The 17,609-nt window shown below is 42.1% G+C and overlaps 1 protein-coding gene across 1 annotated transcript; it reads left to right on the top strand.

Moving 5' to 3' along the window:
* Positions 1–375: 375 nt before the first annotated feature.
* Positions 376–16,953, top strand: septin7b (septin 7b; the record flags this gene model as incomplete). Its single annotated transcript, XM_061049405.1, has 13 exons — positions 376–556; positions 2,377–2,483; positions 4,917–5,017; positions 5,099–5,233; positions 8,244–8,361; positions 8,836–8,928; positions 9,033–9,129; positions 9,926–9,977; positions 10,185–10,313; positions 11,608–11,628; positions 13,269–13,404; positions 14,183–14,325; positions 15,680–16,953. Coding segments are annotated over 13 exons (1,353 nt in total), but the record flags the coding sequence as incomplete, so codon positions are not given.
* Between the last annotated feature and the right edge of the window lie 656 nt (positions 16,954–17,609).

Below are 17,609 nucleotides of genomic sequence, written 5' to 3'. Positions count from 1 at the left end.
ACTATGTGATAGTTTGTGCGTGAAAATAATATGACGACATGTTCACAGATAGAACTTGCACGATACTATCTGTTTGATGTAATTACACAAAACTCGGACTAAGTTGCTAATAAACACTATAATGTACAGCTTAAATGTTACTGTTGATGCACGTAGCAGCCATGTTGGGTTTTAACTCGGGACTACTGAAGGTTCTCCCAACTCTGTATTTCCGTCTTCTGAGTTGAAATGGAACGCGCCAAAAGTCAAGAATTTTAGAAATAATTTGAGAAGTCGTCAGATTTTGTCAGACCAATATCTGTATTGGGGTTAGAGTGTTTTCATCAGGCTTCAGTTGCTTAGAAATGTCAACATGTGAGAACAGTGTGATTTTTAAACCTTTCTGTAAGCTTTACGATAAGGATCGAGGTTACATTTCTTCATGATTTTAACGTTTGTGTTTTTGTCTCACAGCAGCAAAAGAACCTGGAAGGATATGTTGGCTTTGCAAGCCTCCCAAACCAAGTGTACAGGAAGTCTGTGAAGAGGGGCTTTGAGTTCACCCTGATGGTCGTCGGTAAGAACACACGCTGCTCAGCCCTCTGCTTGCCCTTGTTTTAGATGAATCATTTCATTGTAGTTGTCGCGGTTGGCGTTTTAAAGTCTGTCTCTGCGGTTTGGTTTTAAGCGAGAGGCAGATTGTGTATGTGTGTGTGTGTGTGCGTGTGCCCCCAGCTCTGTAGTGAGGAGAAGACTGTTGCATTGCTTTTTAAATTTTTAAAAACATCTTTTTTTTTATGTCAGGTCGTTAAAACTGTGACTCCAGATGGATTTATCAAAAGCTGCTCTCAGCTTGTCAAACATGCAGACATTCTTTAAAAATGCCTGGATGTGGTATTTGACACCAGGCCAAAGTCCTCCTCAGCTGATCAGTCCCTGTTTGGAGGGAAAAAGTCCTCGGGTCAAAACCATTTCCTGTGGTGGGACCAACAAGAGTCTTTTTTACCCAGCATGCCTCTAAGAATAGCCTATCTCCCGCTGCGTTCTCCGCACTTCATTTCTAAAGGCCCCATGTTTACAGTGTTTACATTTCTGCAACTGTGCATTATTTCATTACTGTCAAGAGAAACGTAGTTATACTCAATCCTAACATGTGAATACTTGAAGGGTTCTTTACTCCTATAAAAAGTCAGCCAATTGCAAATCTTCGGGTTGTGGACAGAACAAAAATCTACAATAGGCTTTCTTGAGCTTTGGGAAATATAGAAAAAATAATAGTGATGGTGTTTTGCAGCCTTTTTGCTGTTATTTGGTACTTGCATTAGATCATCCTCATGATGAAGTCCTTTGGTTTGGTTTGTTCCTCTTCTTTGCAGTGTCCTTTGTTAAAGCTGCCGGTTGGTGACTAAGTAGTCCTCTGGGGTTTGTTAGTGCTACAATGTGTTGTGACAAAAAGCTGCGTTTTGAGAGTCATTTCAAAGGAGATACAAATGGCATTGCATCTAGTAACGAAGAATAGGGGGGGGGGGGGGTCCTCTGGGCTTGGTGGTAGTTCAATGCCTGCCATTGTTTTTCTGGTCTCATCACACACAATATTCAGCTTTTTTTGGCTCCAACAAGCTGTGAGCCCACATGTCCCCGTTGCGAAAGGCAATGCGTCACCAGTGTGCTGTGAAAAGAGGAAAGGACGATGGAAGATAGAGGAAGGGAAGGCGAGAAAGAGAGAGAGATGGGAATGGCATTACCAGCAGTGACTGGCACGTCTGCTCTGCCCATGTGACACACATGACCCAACAACCTGTTCACTTCACACATTGCAGAGCAGCTCATTTCACAGGCCTGTCATCGCCTCAAACTGCAGTAAAATGAACATGCACGTACCCTTACCACACAGTGACACGCCACAGACTGAAGATACGATGCGTGCTGGGCTCTGACTGTCGCTCTGGTGTAAATGTTGGCTTGTTAAATATTGACTCGTGGCCGTCGGCCAAGGCAGGCGGTGTCAGTGGTCATTTCCACTAATGATTCTTTTCACCGGGAGCTTGGAAACTGGGCGCACAATGGCCGACCAAGCTTGAGAAGCCTCCCGGACCACACAGCCAGTCAGCTGCAAATAACAAGGGCCTTTGTCTGTGTTGTTTCCTTAGCCTCTCAACTGTTAAACCAAATAGATTAATGTGTTGGACAAATGTCAGTCTCATCCTCGGATAGACACTTGGCTTTTGATTGTCTTAAGAAGGTCAACAGTGAGCTTTATGTGGATGAGATGCAGGACACTGGGGTATACATTCTCAATATGTTATTCAACATTGTGCAATGATTTACTGTTTGGAAACCTTATAACCCTAACATGATTCTCTCAGGTTTAACTAATTCTTCTTTTACTTTTCCCAGGTGAGTCAGGGTTGGGCAAATCCACGTTGATCAACTCTCTGTTCCTGACGGACTTATATTCTGCAGAGTATCCTGGACCCTCACATCGTATTAAAAAGACCGTACAGGTACGTTTTGGTAACTCTGAGTTTAGATGTCATACACGGCAGGATTGTCGTGAATCGACCTGGTTTGATTTCACAAGAACAAAGTAGACGTCCTAGACACCCAGTGTTCGATTATTTCTTGTTTTAATTACCAAAAATTGCAAGCCATCTCCTGCACACGGTCTAAATTGCACAAATACTATTACTACTACGTATTTGTGCAATTTACAGAGTCACCTCCTCTGCTCTCTGTCTGTTGTGAGAGACATCAACGCAACTTTCACATTTTTTTTTAAAACACTAAAAGGACTTGAGAAGTGTCGGTAATTAAGTATTTTCCCAGGGTTGTATTTGAGTGGACCAACACTGCTCTCTCCCTCTCTTGCTTTTGGCAACTTTGGATTAAATATAACTAAAGATTTGTAGTTTTATTTAAAGCTTCAGTCCCTTTGGATACTGTTGATCAGTGAGCGTGTTTAAGTGAACTTGAGTATCCCGGTTTTGAGCCACATCCGGGTTTTGATCATATTAAGGATATGGTGTTCACATGCTCACAGATAACCTGGATATTCATATCCCTGTATACATGATAAACACTACTATCCCGGTTTCTGATGACTGCATCTTATTTCCTGTGACAAATTTTAAACTCTGAGATGAATGCTGGTACATCACTTGGCTGTGCAGGTAGTCGTCAGCTGTCAGAAGCCGGGGTGAAGCGTATACATGCCACAGAATCCTGTTTCTTTCTAAGTTCTTAAGGTAGCAAAATCAGGTTTTTAAGAGTCAGGATAAGGGCTTATCCCAGTTTCTCAAATCGGGATATGATGTTAACATGCACAAACACAAAAACGGGATAATAAAAAAAAAACGATCAAAACCGAGATACTCAAGTCAATGTAAATGCACATAAAAAAAAATGGGAGAGTGTATCACTTTAAAACACGTGGAATCAAAAATGTACTTCAGTTTTGGACTTTTTGACAACCTAAGTACACTGTTTCAACAAACACAGCTGCAGGCAGCGTTGCCGTGCTCTGCAGCGAAAGAAAACAGAAATAGTGTTGAATTTGAAACACACTCTCTACAGCGAGAAGTCGACCAAACATCAAAGTTTAAAAATGTCTTTTCACGTTGGCTTGTAAATCTCTCTCAGCCAGCAGCAGCGGCTATGGCAGCTCTCCAAACCATCTCTCAGAGGCTTTTATTTTGAAAGTAGAGCCACAAACTCACCAAAGCTGCATCAGAAGCAGCTCGTATCACACCCGTCTTAACGACAGAAAAACCTACTTAATGTTTTTAACAGTTTTGTTCCCACAAAGATGAACTGCCCTAAACTCCTCTGAGATCATTCTAGAAACATCAAACTTCTTTGTTTGCGCGATTACAGTTACAGCAGCACGAGCATTAACGGTGAAAAAGCGTTTTAAGCAAAACTCTTAAAGTGACAGAGAGGACTCCAGCATTTCCATCTGAGCCTTTTTATTTAGATTTCTTTTCTTCACTCACTTGACGTTTCAAATGATAGCTTTACATTACTATTTCGTTTTATAATGATCTGTATTATAGTCAAACAGTCATCCTTTTAATTTGACCTCTTTATTTAGATATTTGGAGTTTAGATTTAGTTTTGGCTAGAGCATAACCAGTGACTATCGGTATCGGCTACTTTTATCACAGATAAGCACTCATATTACTAGATTTTAACACCAGTTTATGTATCATTGTATTACACTAGAAGTTCTCTTTCACCAGCAGAGTGTGCTATATGGATTACAACTCCCTAATATCGATATCAGACCCAAAAATCCCATATCAGTCGGGCCCTAGTTATGACCAAATATATCCCACATACCAGAGAGCCTCGACGTTTTAAAAACCAGAAGAATGATCCGTTTCCCCCCGTATGATACGCACAATGATAAGATTCAATATTAGCAAGCCTCACTGATTAGCGTAGAATTTATTTGTGATTTTTGCTTTTGTTTTAAACGGCGCTTTTAGGAGCTGACTTTATTTGTAAAAACATGAAGTTCGGATTTAGGCTTCAAGGCGTGCAATATGATCTCTTTTTTTTTTTTTTTCTCTTCCTGGTTTAAACAAGTCAGACTGTCAGACAGCTGCGGCCATAAATGCCATCTCCCTCAATTACACAACGTTGTTCCCAAACTTAAGTGCCTCGAGTGCTTCACTTTATCTGTCTGGCTGCTGACTGACAGCTTTGCTATCTCCAGATGCCCCGTGTGCTCCTCTGGTTTCCCAGCATAGCTAGCTAATAGCACAGTGTGGGGCGGCGTGTTGCTACATGCTGCTAGCTTTAAGTGTTTTCTCTGAGGAATATATGATTTCAGCTTCCACTAATAGGAGCACCCCACCTCCAGGGATATATTTTCACATTCTGTGGCATAAATGAAAAGAGTGAATGTTTCCCTTTTGATCTCTTCCCTGTGTCAGGTTGAACAATGTAAAGTTTTAGTAAAAGAAGGAGGCGTCCAGCTGCTTCTCACTATAGTCGACACCCCCGGGTTCGGAGATGCTGTCGATAACAGCAACTGGTAAGGACAGTCAATCCCGAACTAATCTTAAAAACATTCAAGCTAATTTAATTAATCATAACTGTATTTTTCACTACCCAGCTGGCAGCCGATCATCGACCACATAGACAGCAAGTTTGAAGACTACCTGAACTCAGAGTCCCGGGTCAACAGACGACAGATGCCGGACAGCCGGATCCACTGCTGCCTGTACTTCATCGCCCCCTCGGGACACGGGTGAGTCGCTTTTATTCAGAGCCACTTGGTGATAGTGTGAGCAGTGTTACCTCCCCGTTCACTACAAAACAAGAGATGACAGAAAAGCATGAACAGTGGACCGCATTCTGCTGCGTACGCTCTCTACTCATTGAAAACAATTGAAAAAAGACGCTGGTGCTCAGAAAGAAACGCTAGCTGGACACGAGGCCTAACTGAATAAAGCCCCTAATATATATAATTAGCGAGTACTTGTATTTGTTCATAGGTAAAGCCAGTACTCGAATATTTAGATTATCTGTAAATCTGCCACCAAAGTAGCACTCAATGGATTATTCAACGCTATAATCATTATTATTATCTCAAAAATCCAACGTAGCATTGCAGCCTGGAAAAAGAATATGAAGACGGCTCATAAAGCTCGTCTTCCTTCAGCGTTTTCTGCAAGTCAACTAACTCCTTCCTGCCTCGGAGGCAGCTCTTTGTTCGTCAGCATGAATTAGAGGTCAATGCTTTGCAGCTCCCGAGTGTGTGCTGTAAACATATTTGTGTTGTCTTACTTTGTCTCCCCCGGGCTATTACTCCAAATGATCTCATGAGACTGAGTCGACTTGTCAGGGGGTTAAAACATGAAGCTCGCAGAAGGGGAAAAATGGTGGGAGGACACCAGCGATACGCTTGAAGACGCTGGCAGACGGCCCAGCTGTTGATACAGTGATCGCCGAATGTTTAAAAAAGAAGTGACTTTGGGGAATTTTAATATTAATGTGTATTATTTCCAAGCCACCAGATCCTCCGTAGTGCATTGACAGCCAAGATGTGCTTGTGCTTTCCCCTTTTAATAAAACGTTTGTGTACGTGCACTGCTCTTTCAAACTGCAGAAAGTGGGGAAGTAGCAAAAGTGAGAAACTTCACAGGTTCCTTCCTGCCCTGAATTGGGTTTAAAATGATACTAATATGACAGCTTGTCCTTCATCACGGATCTGAAGCTTAAAAGAAAAAGACAAAAGGAGCTTGTGCTGGTTAACACTTCAGGGGAGTGTTGTGTTGATGCAGTCGTTTCCCGTGTGCTCACACGCCCTTAAAGCTGTTGACCGTGACCGACTGTAAACAATGAACGAGCCTCTGTCCTCCTTTCCTCCTCTTCCTCGGTCTGTCTGTCAGTCCGTCTGTCCTCTCTGTGAGACGTTGTTTTTGTACAAGCCTGTCCTCTGTACCACACAAGCTGTACTTCAGCCTTGAGGATGGGCAGCGTATGTTCTCACACACACACACACTCGGCTATAGACAGACAGAGCGTCCCCTCACAACAGCAGCTGGGTGATCTCACACACAAGCACAATGACCTCCAACATTGAGAGACAATCTGGACATTGAGCTCCCAGCTGAACTCGACTGGTTGCTTTTTCTTAAAGGTTTGAGGTCGGTGACTCATTGAGGAAAAGATCACGCACATCAACCTCGGTTCGATCATTTGACACGGACTTCCCCAAACGTTATGAGAAGTGTTTTATGGACATCAGTGAAGCTGAAACAGTTAGTCGTATGATCAGTCAGTCAACAGGAAAACATTTGAACAATGTGTTTCTATCTGAGTTATAATGCATTAATCATTTTAAAGCAAGAATAGTGGAAAAATCCTGTTTCTTAAATGTGAAGATTTGAGATTTTTCTTTGTAAGATACTTTTTAGGTCGGGTACAATCACTTCTATCTGAACCAGTTCTCTTGCTGCAACACCTGTTGGGTTTGACCTGATAACTGCTCTCATATCTGGCAAACCGAGGGGCGTCCAAAACGGCCGTGTGGGGGTGCCTTAAAACCGCCTACCTTCTCTGGTCCAAACAAATCCAGAGCATTCAGGACCAGAATCTAAAGTTAGAAGGAGGACATACTGGCTGCTGCATTGTTGTCAGAGAAGCCAGCACTTCAACATAGCATGTTTCCTTAATGTCTGATCATATAGTAAGGTCACTTTATCATCTCACTGATTAGACCTTTTAAGGATTTTTTTCTTGTGCTTCAACTTTCCTAATCATTGTTGTGAATGTATGCACATTTCCTGAGGTCTTACATATAAGCTCAATTTGGCTAGATTTGTGCAGTCTTATAGAAGCGCAAAGTTGTTTCTCTGTTTTTGGAAGTTAATTTGAATGGAATTGATTTTTTCTTCTTTATGGATAAATGATTTGAACAACAGACTTGATCAGTGTCGCCCCAGAGGTTTCTGAATCTCACAGGAAGTCGATGTTGTTGGTTTTCCAAATTACAACTCGTCAGCAGCACGTTGTCATGGCCTCTCTGTGAAGGGTCCAGGCAGACCTCCAGGGCTGTTTTTACTGTAATTAAGACATGATTTAGTTTGTTCACTTCACTTGGATATCTCTGCAGAAGACAACACTCATAAGATGTGAATATTTCAGAGTTTTAATCACACAAATAGTGAAACTGAAATAGTTTTAACCATAGCTCCTCTGGCAGATAACAGTTTGTGTAGTCAGCTGCTGTTTGCAGGTTTTCCTTCAGAGTGTCAGCGAGGCACTGAGCTGTGAACTGACCTGCGTGGCTGTTGGCGACGTGACAAACATGCATCCCACTCTCAATTCTCTCAATAAACCAGCATTGAGTTTTTCTTCAGTGGGGGGATTTTGACTCACAGTGAAATTTCAGTTTTTCCTTCGAAGACCCAAAGACATGTTCAATGATCTCATGCAGAAAAGGCTGTGCTGTCTCACGACGACAAGGTCATATTCTTAAACGTAACAACATCATTCACAGATACTTTTCTATATTTGTTTTTACTCAACGTATTCATGTCTTGTCCAAGAAGAAGCAAACAGCCCCAATATGCACAGTTTCTTAAACAAAACATAACTCATTGTATTTATTTTAAGCTTAAATATGCTAAAGTGGCTATCAGTTAAAAGATGGGAGTAAGAATTTAGTGGTATGAAGAGATTTTGAGCGATTTGAAATGGCTCACAGTTTGCAGTTGGACTATGAATAAATCTGTGTCTTTATCTCCGCGCAGGCTGAAGCCTTTGGACATCGAGTTCATGAAACGGTTGCATGAGAAAGTCAACGTCATCCCACTGATCGCAAAAGCAGACACCCTCACCCCGGAGGAATGCCAGCTCTTCAAGAAGCAGGTCAGTTCTTTCCTCCACCGCTGCTAACTTCTGCAGAAAAAGTGCTCAGTGTTTGTTTAACTGTGGTCGCCATCGGTATGAAGACAAAAATATGTACCGGGAAGGAAAGCCAAGTAAAGAAGACCCGGTTTGGAGTTAGAGCAGATGATGTGCGAGGATGTACCAGCAGGTTTTAGTGTGTGAAGGAGACACAGTCTGTGTGGATGGAAAATAACAAGGTGGAACATTACCTGTGCTTTGACATACACTGATCTTACACCGAGGGTCATCTTATATTCAGACTGATTCAGTTTATACAGAAAGAAAGATTGATTAGTGTTTCCTGTTATGCAGAAGCTTTGAAAGTCTGACAACTAAATATTCAATCTGATAATTTGATTTATCCGTGTTGAATAGAGTCTGTTTGAATGAACTCAGATGGCACCTTTCCAGATCAAAGATTGTTAAACTAAATCTTTACTTCTCCACCTTAAGATCATGAGGGAAATCCAAGAGCACAAGATAAAGATCTACGAGTTCCCTGAGACGGATGACGAAGAGGAGAACAGGCTGGTGAAGAAGATTAAGGTATGCTGTCAACTCAAACGTCGTATTATGTAAATAAAACCTGTTTTTCCTCAGCTCTGACTCAACCACCTTCATTAAAAAATGTTTGTTTTGTTTTTACACAGGACAAGTTGCCGCTGGCTGTAGTAGGAAGCAACACCATCATTGAGGTGAACAGCAAGAGGGTCCGAGGGAGACAGTATCCCTGGGGAGTTGCAGAAGGTACGACTCTTTAGTTTTAATTAAACACAATGAAAACATTAATTAATATTGATAATAAGGTAAAGAAGTGATGGAGAAAAACCCCACAGCAAGCCACCGTGTTGGAAAATGAAGCCGATGCCGTAGTGAAAAATCCTGCAGTTCCTTGAGTGTCCACTAGAGGCTGGCTGCAGAAATACAGGAAGTCACATACACACCCATTCAAAAAAGCCTGTTTTTACAGCAGAGATTAACATGTTTATAGCCTGGTTCAAAAAAACAAATATGGCTGATTAGCTCATGTCTCGAAATCAAGTTTTGATTCGATGAAGGATAAGAGTTATTCACAATAAGGCGTGTAGCTGACCTGATTGACAGGTGGGCGCGGTGTAACAGTTTGTCAGGAGGCTTAAAACTCGCCTCAGCTCCAGCTCTCAGCCTGTCGTTAGGTTGACTGAAAGTTAGGGTGAGACAGCTTTTCCAACATGCAGACCACCATCGATGGGACTCCAGCACCCCCTGCAGGAACAGACGGGTGGCGTCACTCAGGCTTCGTCCGTTAATATTTAAAGTATTCTTTAAATAAAAATTAAAAAAAATAATCAAATTCTTTGGTTAAAACACATTTCAGAAACTGATGACAACAGAGAGGGGCTGAAGAACTTGTATGAAAAGCTTATTTGTAAAACGTCTGAGCATCATGACAGAACAGGAAGTGTATATTACTTCTGTCTCTGTGTTTCCCTGCTGGTATAAATAACTTTTTTGTTGTTTGTATAATTAGAGCCGTTAACTGACTTCTTGTTTTCTCTTCTAGTTGAAAACAGTGACCACTGCGACTTCACCATCCTCAGAGATATGCTCATCAGGTACTGAAAATAAAAAAAGAACCTCTTTTTAGCTGTCGTTTATAAAAACATTTCAGGGAGCTAAGAGAACGAGGCTGCTTTACTGTCTCACTAGTTCAGTGTTTATCTGATAGTTCATGTCTCCATCAGGTCATGTTGTAGCTGAAGGTTCAGTTGAAGAATTGTGTCTTAAGAAATCTTTAAACATTTTGAATTCTTCGTCTGCAGGACTCACATGCAGGACCTGAAAGACGTGACGAACAACGTCCATTATGAAAATTACCGCAGCAGGAAGCTGGCTGCCGTAACCTACAACGGAGTGGACAACAACAGAGCTAAAGGTCAACTGTCCACAAAGTAAGTAACGGACAAAGGTCAACAGAGACAACAGCTGTTGATGAGCTAGGCAGGATACCTTATTTTCTTTTTACTTAAAATGGTTGAGAGAGGTTTTCTGTACTCATCTGATTTGATTTTTCTAATTCTCAGGGTTATTCATGAATATGTATTATTAGGGTGTGACTGAGTTAAATACCTGGCAGAGGGTTGTAGCCGTTTGTCAGGAGGGTTAAAGGTCACATATTCTCTTCTTCAACCAGTTTAAATAAGTCTCAGAGCTCCTCAAAACAGCTCATGTTCCTGTTTCTTGTTCTAAATCCACTCTGATCCTGTATTTGATCATGTCTATAAACCCCTCTATTCCAGCCCTGCTCAGAACAGGCTGTTTCTGTGTCTGTACCTTTAAATATGTAAATTAGCTGTCTGACCACGCCCCCTCTCTGGAAGGGCTTGGGTGTACTTGGGCTTTCTCGTTCCATGTCGTAGTGTTTACGGTGAGAAGGCAGACTCAGAGGGCAGAACAAACACCGAGCTGTGGGAGTGTCACCCACCTGGGGGAGGGGTTACTGCCCTTTGTGATGTCATGAAGGGAAAATCTCCGAACTGCCTGTTTGAGCACACATTTTCTGAAAAGTGGAGCAGGCAACAGATGGAGAGGATGGACTTTTCTCCTCATTGGGGGGTTTGTAGACAGACTAGAGACACATATTAGTGTTAGAGGAACATGGTGAAGAGGATTTTACAGAATATGTGACCTTTAAAAAGATTTGAATCAAAGCACTGTTTTACCTATTAGTTAATCACACAGTTTTTTCTTCTTTGATCACATTGATTCATACTTAATACACATTGCTTTGGGGGAGTTCGTTCATCCATCCGTTCTCTGTCTGTAAAGTTCAACAATCATTCAGTGATCATGCTTTTGTTGTGTCCTATTAATGAACTACTCTGCATAAAATCATGCCGCTCATTCTCATTCAGAGTGCAGTGCTGCTTCCTCGTTTGTGAGGGCACAAGCAAACCACAAACTGCTAACTCACTCAGCTATAAACATGTAACACTACTAGCTGACTAGCGGCCTCACACTGCTGACGCTAACACACTTTTAAACATCAGATCATCTCCAACACTCGGCTCCAGGCAGAGCGTCTCATTGTTCAAGGCTTTTGTTTTATTTTGACCATTTGCAGTGAAAGTTTGTTTTGTGCATGAGCTCATTGTAGCATGCTGTGTGTGTCTCTGTGTGTGTGTGTGTGTGTGTATGTGTATGTGTGTGTGTTTGGTTGTATGTGTGTTTTTTTTTGTTTTTTAGACTTGACACAGTTGAAGGAATGTAAGTGGTCATTTTTTTCTTATTTTTTGCGACCCTTGTGTTTGATATTCATTCCCCTCCAGTCTTCCTTTTTTTTCTCTCCCCGTTGGCTGCATTCGGGTGATTTCCTTTCCAGTGTTGACTTAGCCCCTCCCCCCTCCCCTCTCCCTCCAAGCCCCAACCAACTTCCCTCTGTCAGCAGATTTTTCCAGGAACAGCAGGAGAAAAGTGTGAATTAACACATTTCTGAATACAGCCTGTCGGCTATGAATGCGATGGTCTCTCTTTTTTTTCTGGAAAACAAAATACTTTTCATCGGTGCATTCGACGCTGGTTCCACCTGCTGCTTCTGCTTCTACTAATAAACTAAAGACCTGTACGTGAGGTGTGTGGAGCGGTTAGGAGTAATTATTAACATGTTATTACGACTAAATCACTCAAAGCTACAACTTCAGAAAATTTCTGACTTCACATGAGGACGTGCACCGTCTCTGAGCACTTCTAGATGAAACTTCTCCAAACGTCATGGGCTGTCACTTGACCCCAACATAATATATAGCCTCTGGGAGCATCAGCTTCTGTTGTATCCAGAGGTAATGCTATAGAGGACTCTTCAATTCGTTTCCTTTGTTTACAGCCAGACTAGCAACTTTAAAAAAAAGAAAGTGAGACTGGAATGATTGCTGAGAAACAACATCTTTATATTTGACCCTGAGCTGCACATGCATGATCATCTATCTGTGTAAAGACACCAATCACAGCTAAATCATCATCAGATAATCGCTTTATGAAGCACTTTGTTGTAGGGCTCGACCGATACGAGATTAATGGGGCCGATACGGGATGTTTAACTAGTTTGTAACAGCACTAAAATAAGTTTAAATCAGGCAAACAATACGACTTGATTCTGTGTTACCGCTCCGTTTATCTCATGTCAGGTCTCTAATGCAACAAACATCCCGGTGAGCTTTACCCCCCCCCCCCCCCCCCACACACACACACACACACACCTGCACTCACAGCCAGGTGTTTTGCATTTTCAACGCTTTGGTTGTTCTTCTTGCTCTCTGTGAGTTTCCTGTCTGGTTTCCTGTTCCTGTCTCAGCCTTGTGGGATTCCTTCTTTCCTAAAAACTTTACCTCTCATGTACAGCTTCCCTTCCTGAACCTGAATATGTTGTGCCTCGATTTGGATTGAGGGCTATTGATGTCAAAGGTTGTTTTCTTTTGGTCCATATTTGTATCTGTGTCCTTTACACATTTAGATTTCTGTCAGTTTGTTGCCTTTCTGTCAGCTCTTGGAGAAAAAACAAATAATATTTTACTTTCCGCTGGTTAGTCAGAACATCAATGAGCTCCTCCTAGTCTCCTCTCTTTAGTATCTCTTTCTCTGGTTTCTTATCAGCATGCTAACACCTGCAGAGGAGAATAACAAATGCTTAAATTAGATTTCTACAGAACAAATTTGTCCCTCGAGCTGAGTTGATTACAAACAACAGATCAAGTTCAGTAAATGCAGACGTCGATCTCCTAGTGATGGAATTCTTGATGAGTGTGTGTGTAGCAGAGTACTGATGGTGGTGCTCTATAGTTCTAATCTAAATCTGTGTGTGTGTGTGTGTGTGTCTTCTTGTGTTGCGCTCTCACGTGCTCCTCGTGAAGGAGTCCTCTGGCCCAGATGGAGGAGGAGAGGCGAGAGCACGTGACTAAGATGAAGAAGATGGAGATCGAGATGGAGCAGGTGTTTGAAATGAAAGTCAAGGAAAAAGTGCAGAAACTCAAAGACTCTGAAGCAGAGGTAAAAAACTCACACTCACACACATAAACACAGACTCTGGGTTTGTTAAATACTGACGCTCAGGGTCTGAGCTGTAGTCCTCCAAAGGTGTATACATATTAATGCAGGTGTGAAATGAATATAGTTGTAAAACTGAGCAGAACAATATACTGCACCATCAATACGACCCCCTGGCAAACATTTCAGCACAGGGGAGCTACAAGAGGCGGCTTAGGCTCAGTTGGTTGAGTCGGTCGTCTCTTAACCGGACGGTTGGGGGTTCGATCCCCAGCTCCTGCAGCCACATGTCTGATGTCTCCTTGGGCAACACCTACATGTTTACATTAAAACATCTAAATTAATTAATTGACCACTTTTATAGTTGTAACGGGCATATCTGTTCATGTCGGCCCAAGAGAACTCCCATGATTCCCCACCAGCCTCAAAGGCATCTTTTGTAATTGTATTGATTGAGAGCCCCCTGGAGGCAGAATCTACATACTGTGCCTTTAAGTAGCAGCCTCTTCCATCAGTGTGTGAGATTGGGTGGGCATGTTTAAGTGTGACCTGCGGTGTAAAAGCGCTTTGAGTAGTCAGAAGACTAAAAAAGCACTCAAGTCCATTTTACCAGATTTGACACATTAAACATATTTTGTGTCCATCCTAAGAAAGGGAAGCCTCTCAGCTTTGAGTATAACTGAAGAAGTTGTAATGTGTTAAAAAAAACTCCATAGTTCACATGTTCTGCTGTCTGTATGTGCAGCAGTGGTTTAACGTCCGTCTTTGTGTCCGTGTGCAGCTTCAGCGGCGTCACGAGCAGATGAAGAAGAACCTGGAGGCCCAGCATAAGGAGCTGGAGGAGAAGAGGCGTGTGTTTGAGGATGAGAGAGCCAACTGGGAGACCAATCAGCGCCTGGAGCAGCAGAAAATGGAGGCCTCTAGGTACGACCCACACTCACTGTCACACTCTTCATGGTGCAGCCGTCCACTTACACAAAACCAGGATCAGATGTCATGCACGGTGGGATTGACTTACAGCTTTAGTTTCAGTGGAGGTTTGTGCAGGACAGTAATTCATTAGTTCTATCGTATGAACCTGCTGCAGAAGGATGGATCAGGTTTTCTACTACACCGGTAACCGTGCTGTCCAGGAGGCCAGAAAAGTCTATAGAGCTTTCACACTTCATGATATTTCCCGGACAAGCTGCATGTGTGATCGCAATCATCCAAATTTTTTGTTCTGACTTCACCTGGAGTATTTTTTCCGCAGCAAGACCGAGTGAGCTGGTCCGCGTCTTTTTTACCTCACATCTTACCTCGGGAAATCCCCCCCCCCCCCCCCCCTCCTGTCTGACAGTGATAGTCCCCCGCTGTGAGGTGCATACGTGAACAGCCAGGTCAGGAGAATCTCCGGAGCAGTCCTCCTGAAATTATATAGACATTTTCAGGAGTGCATAATGTGAAAACTGCTCAAGTCTGCAGCTTTATTTGTGACACATTAAACTCCTCACCTGAGAAAAACAGATGAACACATAGAGCCGAAGACAATGGTCCCAAGTGGTGTTGTAGTACTCAAGATCGGTCTTGGTCTCAGACCACTTTTTAAAGGTCTTGGTCTCCAATTCAATTTCCATTTTAACGCCCCTTTCTTAATCAAAGAATAACGCATTTGTAGTTGTATTTTATCGCCCCTTTGTTACAGCCGCAACCTTCCCTGTGTTACGGTCTAAGTGAGTGACACGCCCCCTGCACACAAGATGATGACTTTTCAGAGATATACAATATGTCTCACCCTGCCTTAGTCTTGGTCTTGTCTCGGTCTCGATCCCTAAATGTCTTGGTCTTGGAGCACTCTGGTCTCGGGTATGTCTTGGTCTCAGTTAGTGTGGTCTTGATTTCAACACTAGTCCCCAGGTACACATTTTGTTGTTTTAGGGGTCACAAGCCCCAAAATGTGTAAAACCTCCATTACAGATGGACAAGACTATACATAAGACCCACTAAAACTTCTGATTTTCTCTAAATGTCTTCATGTTTTACATGTTTTCATTTCTTCGTCTCAGCTGTTTTAACCTCTCTGTAGCCGAACAATGAGGTCTCACATTGGTCCTTATTACTTTAACATTCTCCTGAGATTATATCACTCCGTGCTGTTTTTTTGTGATATTATCTCATAACCAACAGATCTTTCAGAGCATGCGTGTATTTTCCACCCAAAGGTCTGAAAAGTAAAGAAGGCGCTGTAAATAAAAGTTACTGATGATTAAATATTGTTTGTCTCTCTCGTCTTCTGCAGGACTCTGGAGAAAAACAAAAAGAAAGGAAAGATCTTTTAAGAGACAGTCGGCAGGACCACCCCAACTCAAGTTTTTTCTGTTTGCCAACGTTGCCGGTCAGGACGCCAGTGTGTGGCTCTGACATCACCCCCCTCCTCTTTCCCCTCCTCCTCCCCTCTACCCCCTCTCCTCTCTCCCGGTCTCCGCTCTGTTTGCCAGCACAGCTGTGCTTCTGCTCCCCGCCACCAGAGGGAGCGCTGGAGCGAGTAAGCGAGGAGGTGGAGGGGGTCTCCTGATCAGAACTGCCACCACAGAGCCCCCCCCCTCGCTGCCTCGGGACTCATGTTCTCGACAGAATGTGTTAAATGTGCCGACAGACATAAACACCCCGTTTTTAGAAAGGCCAAACCCACATTATTATTTTAATTATTATTATTATTATTGATGTTATTATTATTATTGTTATTGTTGTTATAACTGAATACTGTCCCCCGCCCCCACCCCCCCCTTATTTGCTGCTCTCTTCTTTCTCTCCCAAGGTCGCTTTTAAAGGACGGATGTGTACAGTTTTCTGGAGAGTGGAATTAACTCATGAGTCGTGTGACTGTTGTACAATCAAGTTCTGGTGATTTGTATTTGTTTACAGCAAATTATGAAAGTGACGGTATATAATGTTTAACCTGCTCTTCTTCTTCTGTGGTGTGTTAAAGTGAGAGGAGGACAAGGCATTAACTAATCCTGTTTGTTTAGAGTGTATCTGGTTATAACCCGGCACGGCCTCAAAATGAAAAAAGTGTCAACAGAAAAACCTGAACTTAAGAAAAACAATAAGAAAAGCACCTTGGGCCTTTTTTCTAGATTTCAACAAATGGCTAAAGTTTCTTTTTTTTTTCTTCTTTCCTCCTCTGTGTTTAGCTTTCCCCCCACTAGCCTCGGACCACCATTTATAACGTCATACGTGTTATATTTCACTTTAGTTTATTTTTATATATACCGAGCCAGCTGAAGGTTTTTTTTTTTTTTTTTGTATGTTTAGAAACTTCCTGAGAGACTTAAGAGCAGCGTCCACTGATGAGAAGAAGAAAAACAAACGTTCACATTTCCGACAGTGACCTCGAACGCTTTAAATAATAATAATTAAAAAAAACACAGTGTTTCAATCACTGCAGGATCGGATCAGTGGAAAATGAAGAGTCAACACCGCAATCTGCTTGGCTATGTACTCCATCTCTGTATTTTTAATTTTATTTTTCATTTGTATTGTACAAAGTCACTTAATAAACCTGTGATGATACCGAGGAGTGAGAGAGCTTTCTTATGGAGACGCCTGAGAACATTTTTTAGACTGACATATTATTTTCTTTACCGTTAGATGAAAGTGATCGGACCTCACACTCTTCAAATACCAAATACTTTCTGAGGTAAAAAATTAATATAACACTGACATGTACCCGACCTTAGTGTTCACTGATCTTCCTGATAGTAAGGGAAAGTCATATATTCAAGTTAATTTGTTGATTTCAATCTTGCTAAGTATATTTTTGTAAATTCAACTACTTTTGTTAATTTTTGTTTTTTCTCAAATGGGTAATTTTGCCATTTTAAATCATTAAACTTTTTTATTTGGTAATTGGAGGCATCTCACGACCCCCTCTCAGTGTCTCAGGAGCCCCCAGGGGGTCCCAATCCCCACTTTAGGAACAGTAGAGTCTGGAGAAGACTAATACCTGGACCCCTGAGACATTTGAAAATGTGGTGCACCATTTTTTTTTAACTTGGAGATATTTAAATCAACATATAAAGCTACTTTTAAATGTACATGTAAAAGTGGGCGTGGCCGTTCGTCCACCAAGAGAGTGGATTTTTTTCAAAACAAATGTTTGCAATGGATGCAGACACCTAAAGAACCCCTAGTTTGACCCCTCACAAGCTACCACAGGCAGAGGTTAA

The sequence above is a fragment of the Labrus mixtus genome, chromosome 11 (assembly GCF_963584025.1).
Source record: "Labrus mixtus chromosome 11, fLabMix1.1, whole genome shotgun sequence".
Lineage (NCBI taxonomy): Eukaryota > Metazoa > Chordata > Actinopteri > Labriformes > Labridae > Labrus > Labrus mixtus.
This window is presented reverse-complemented; position numbering and strand designations above follow the sequence as displayed.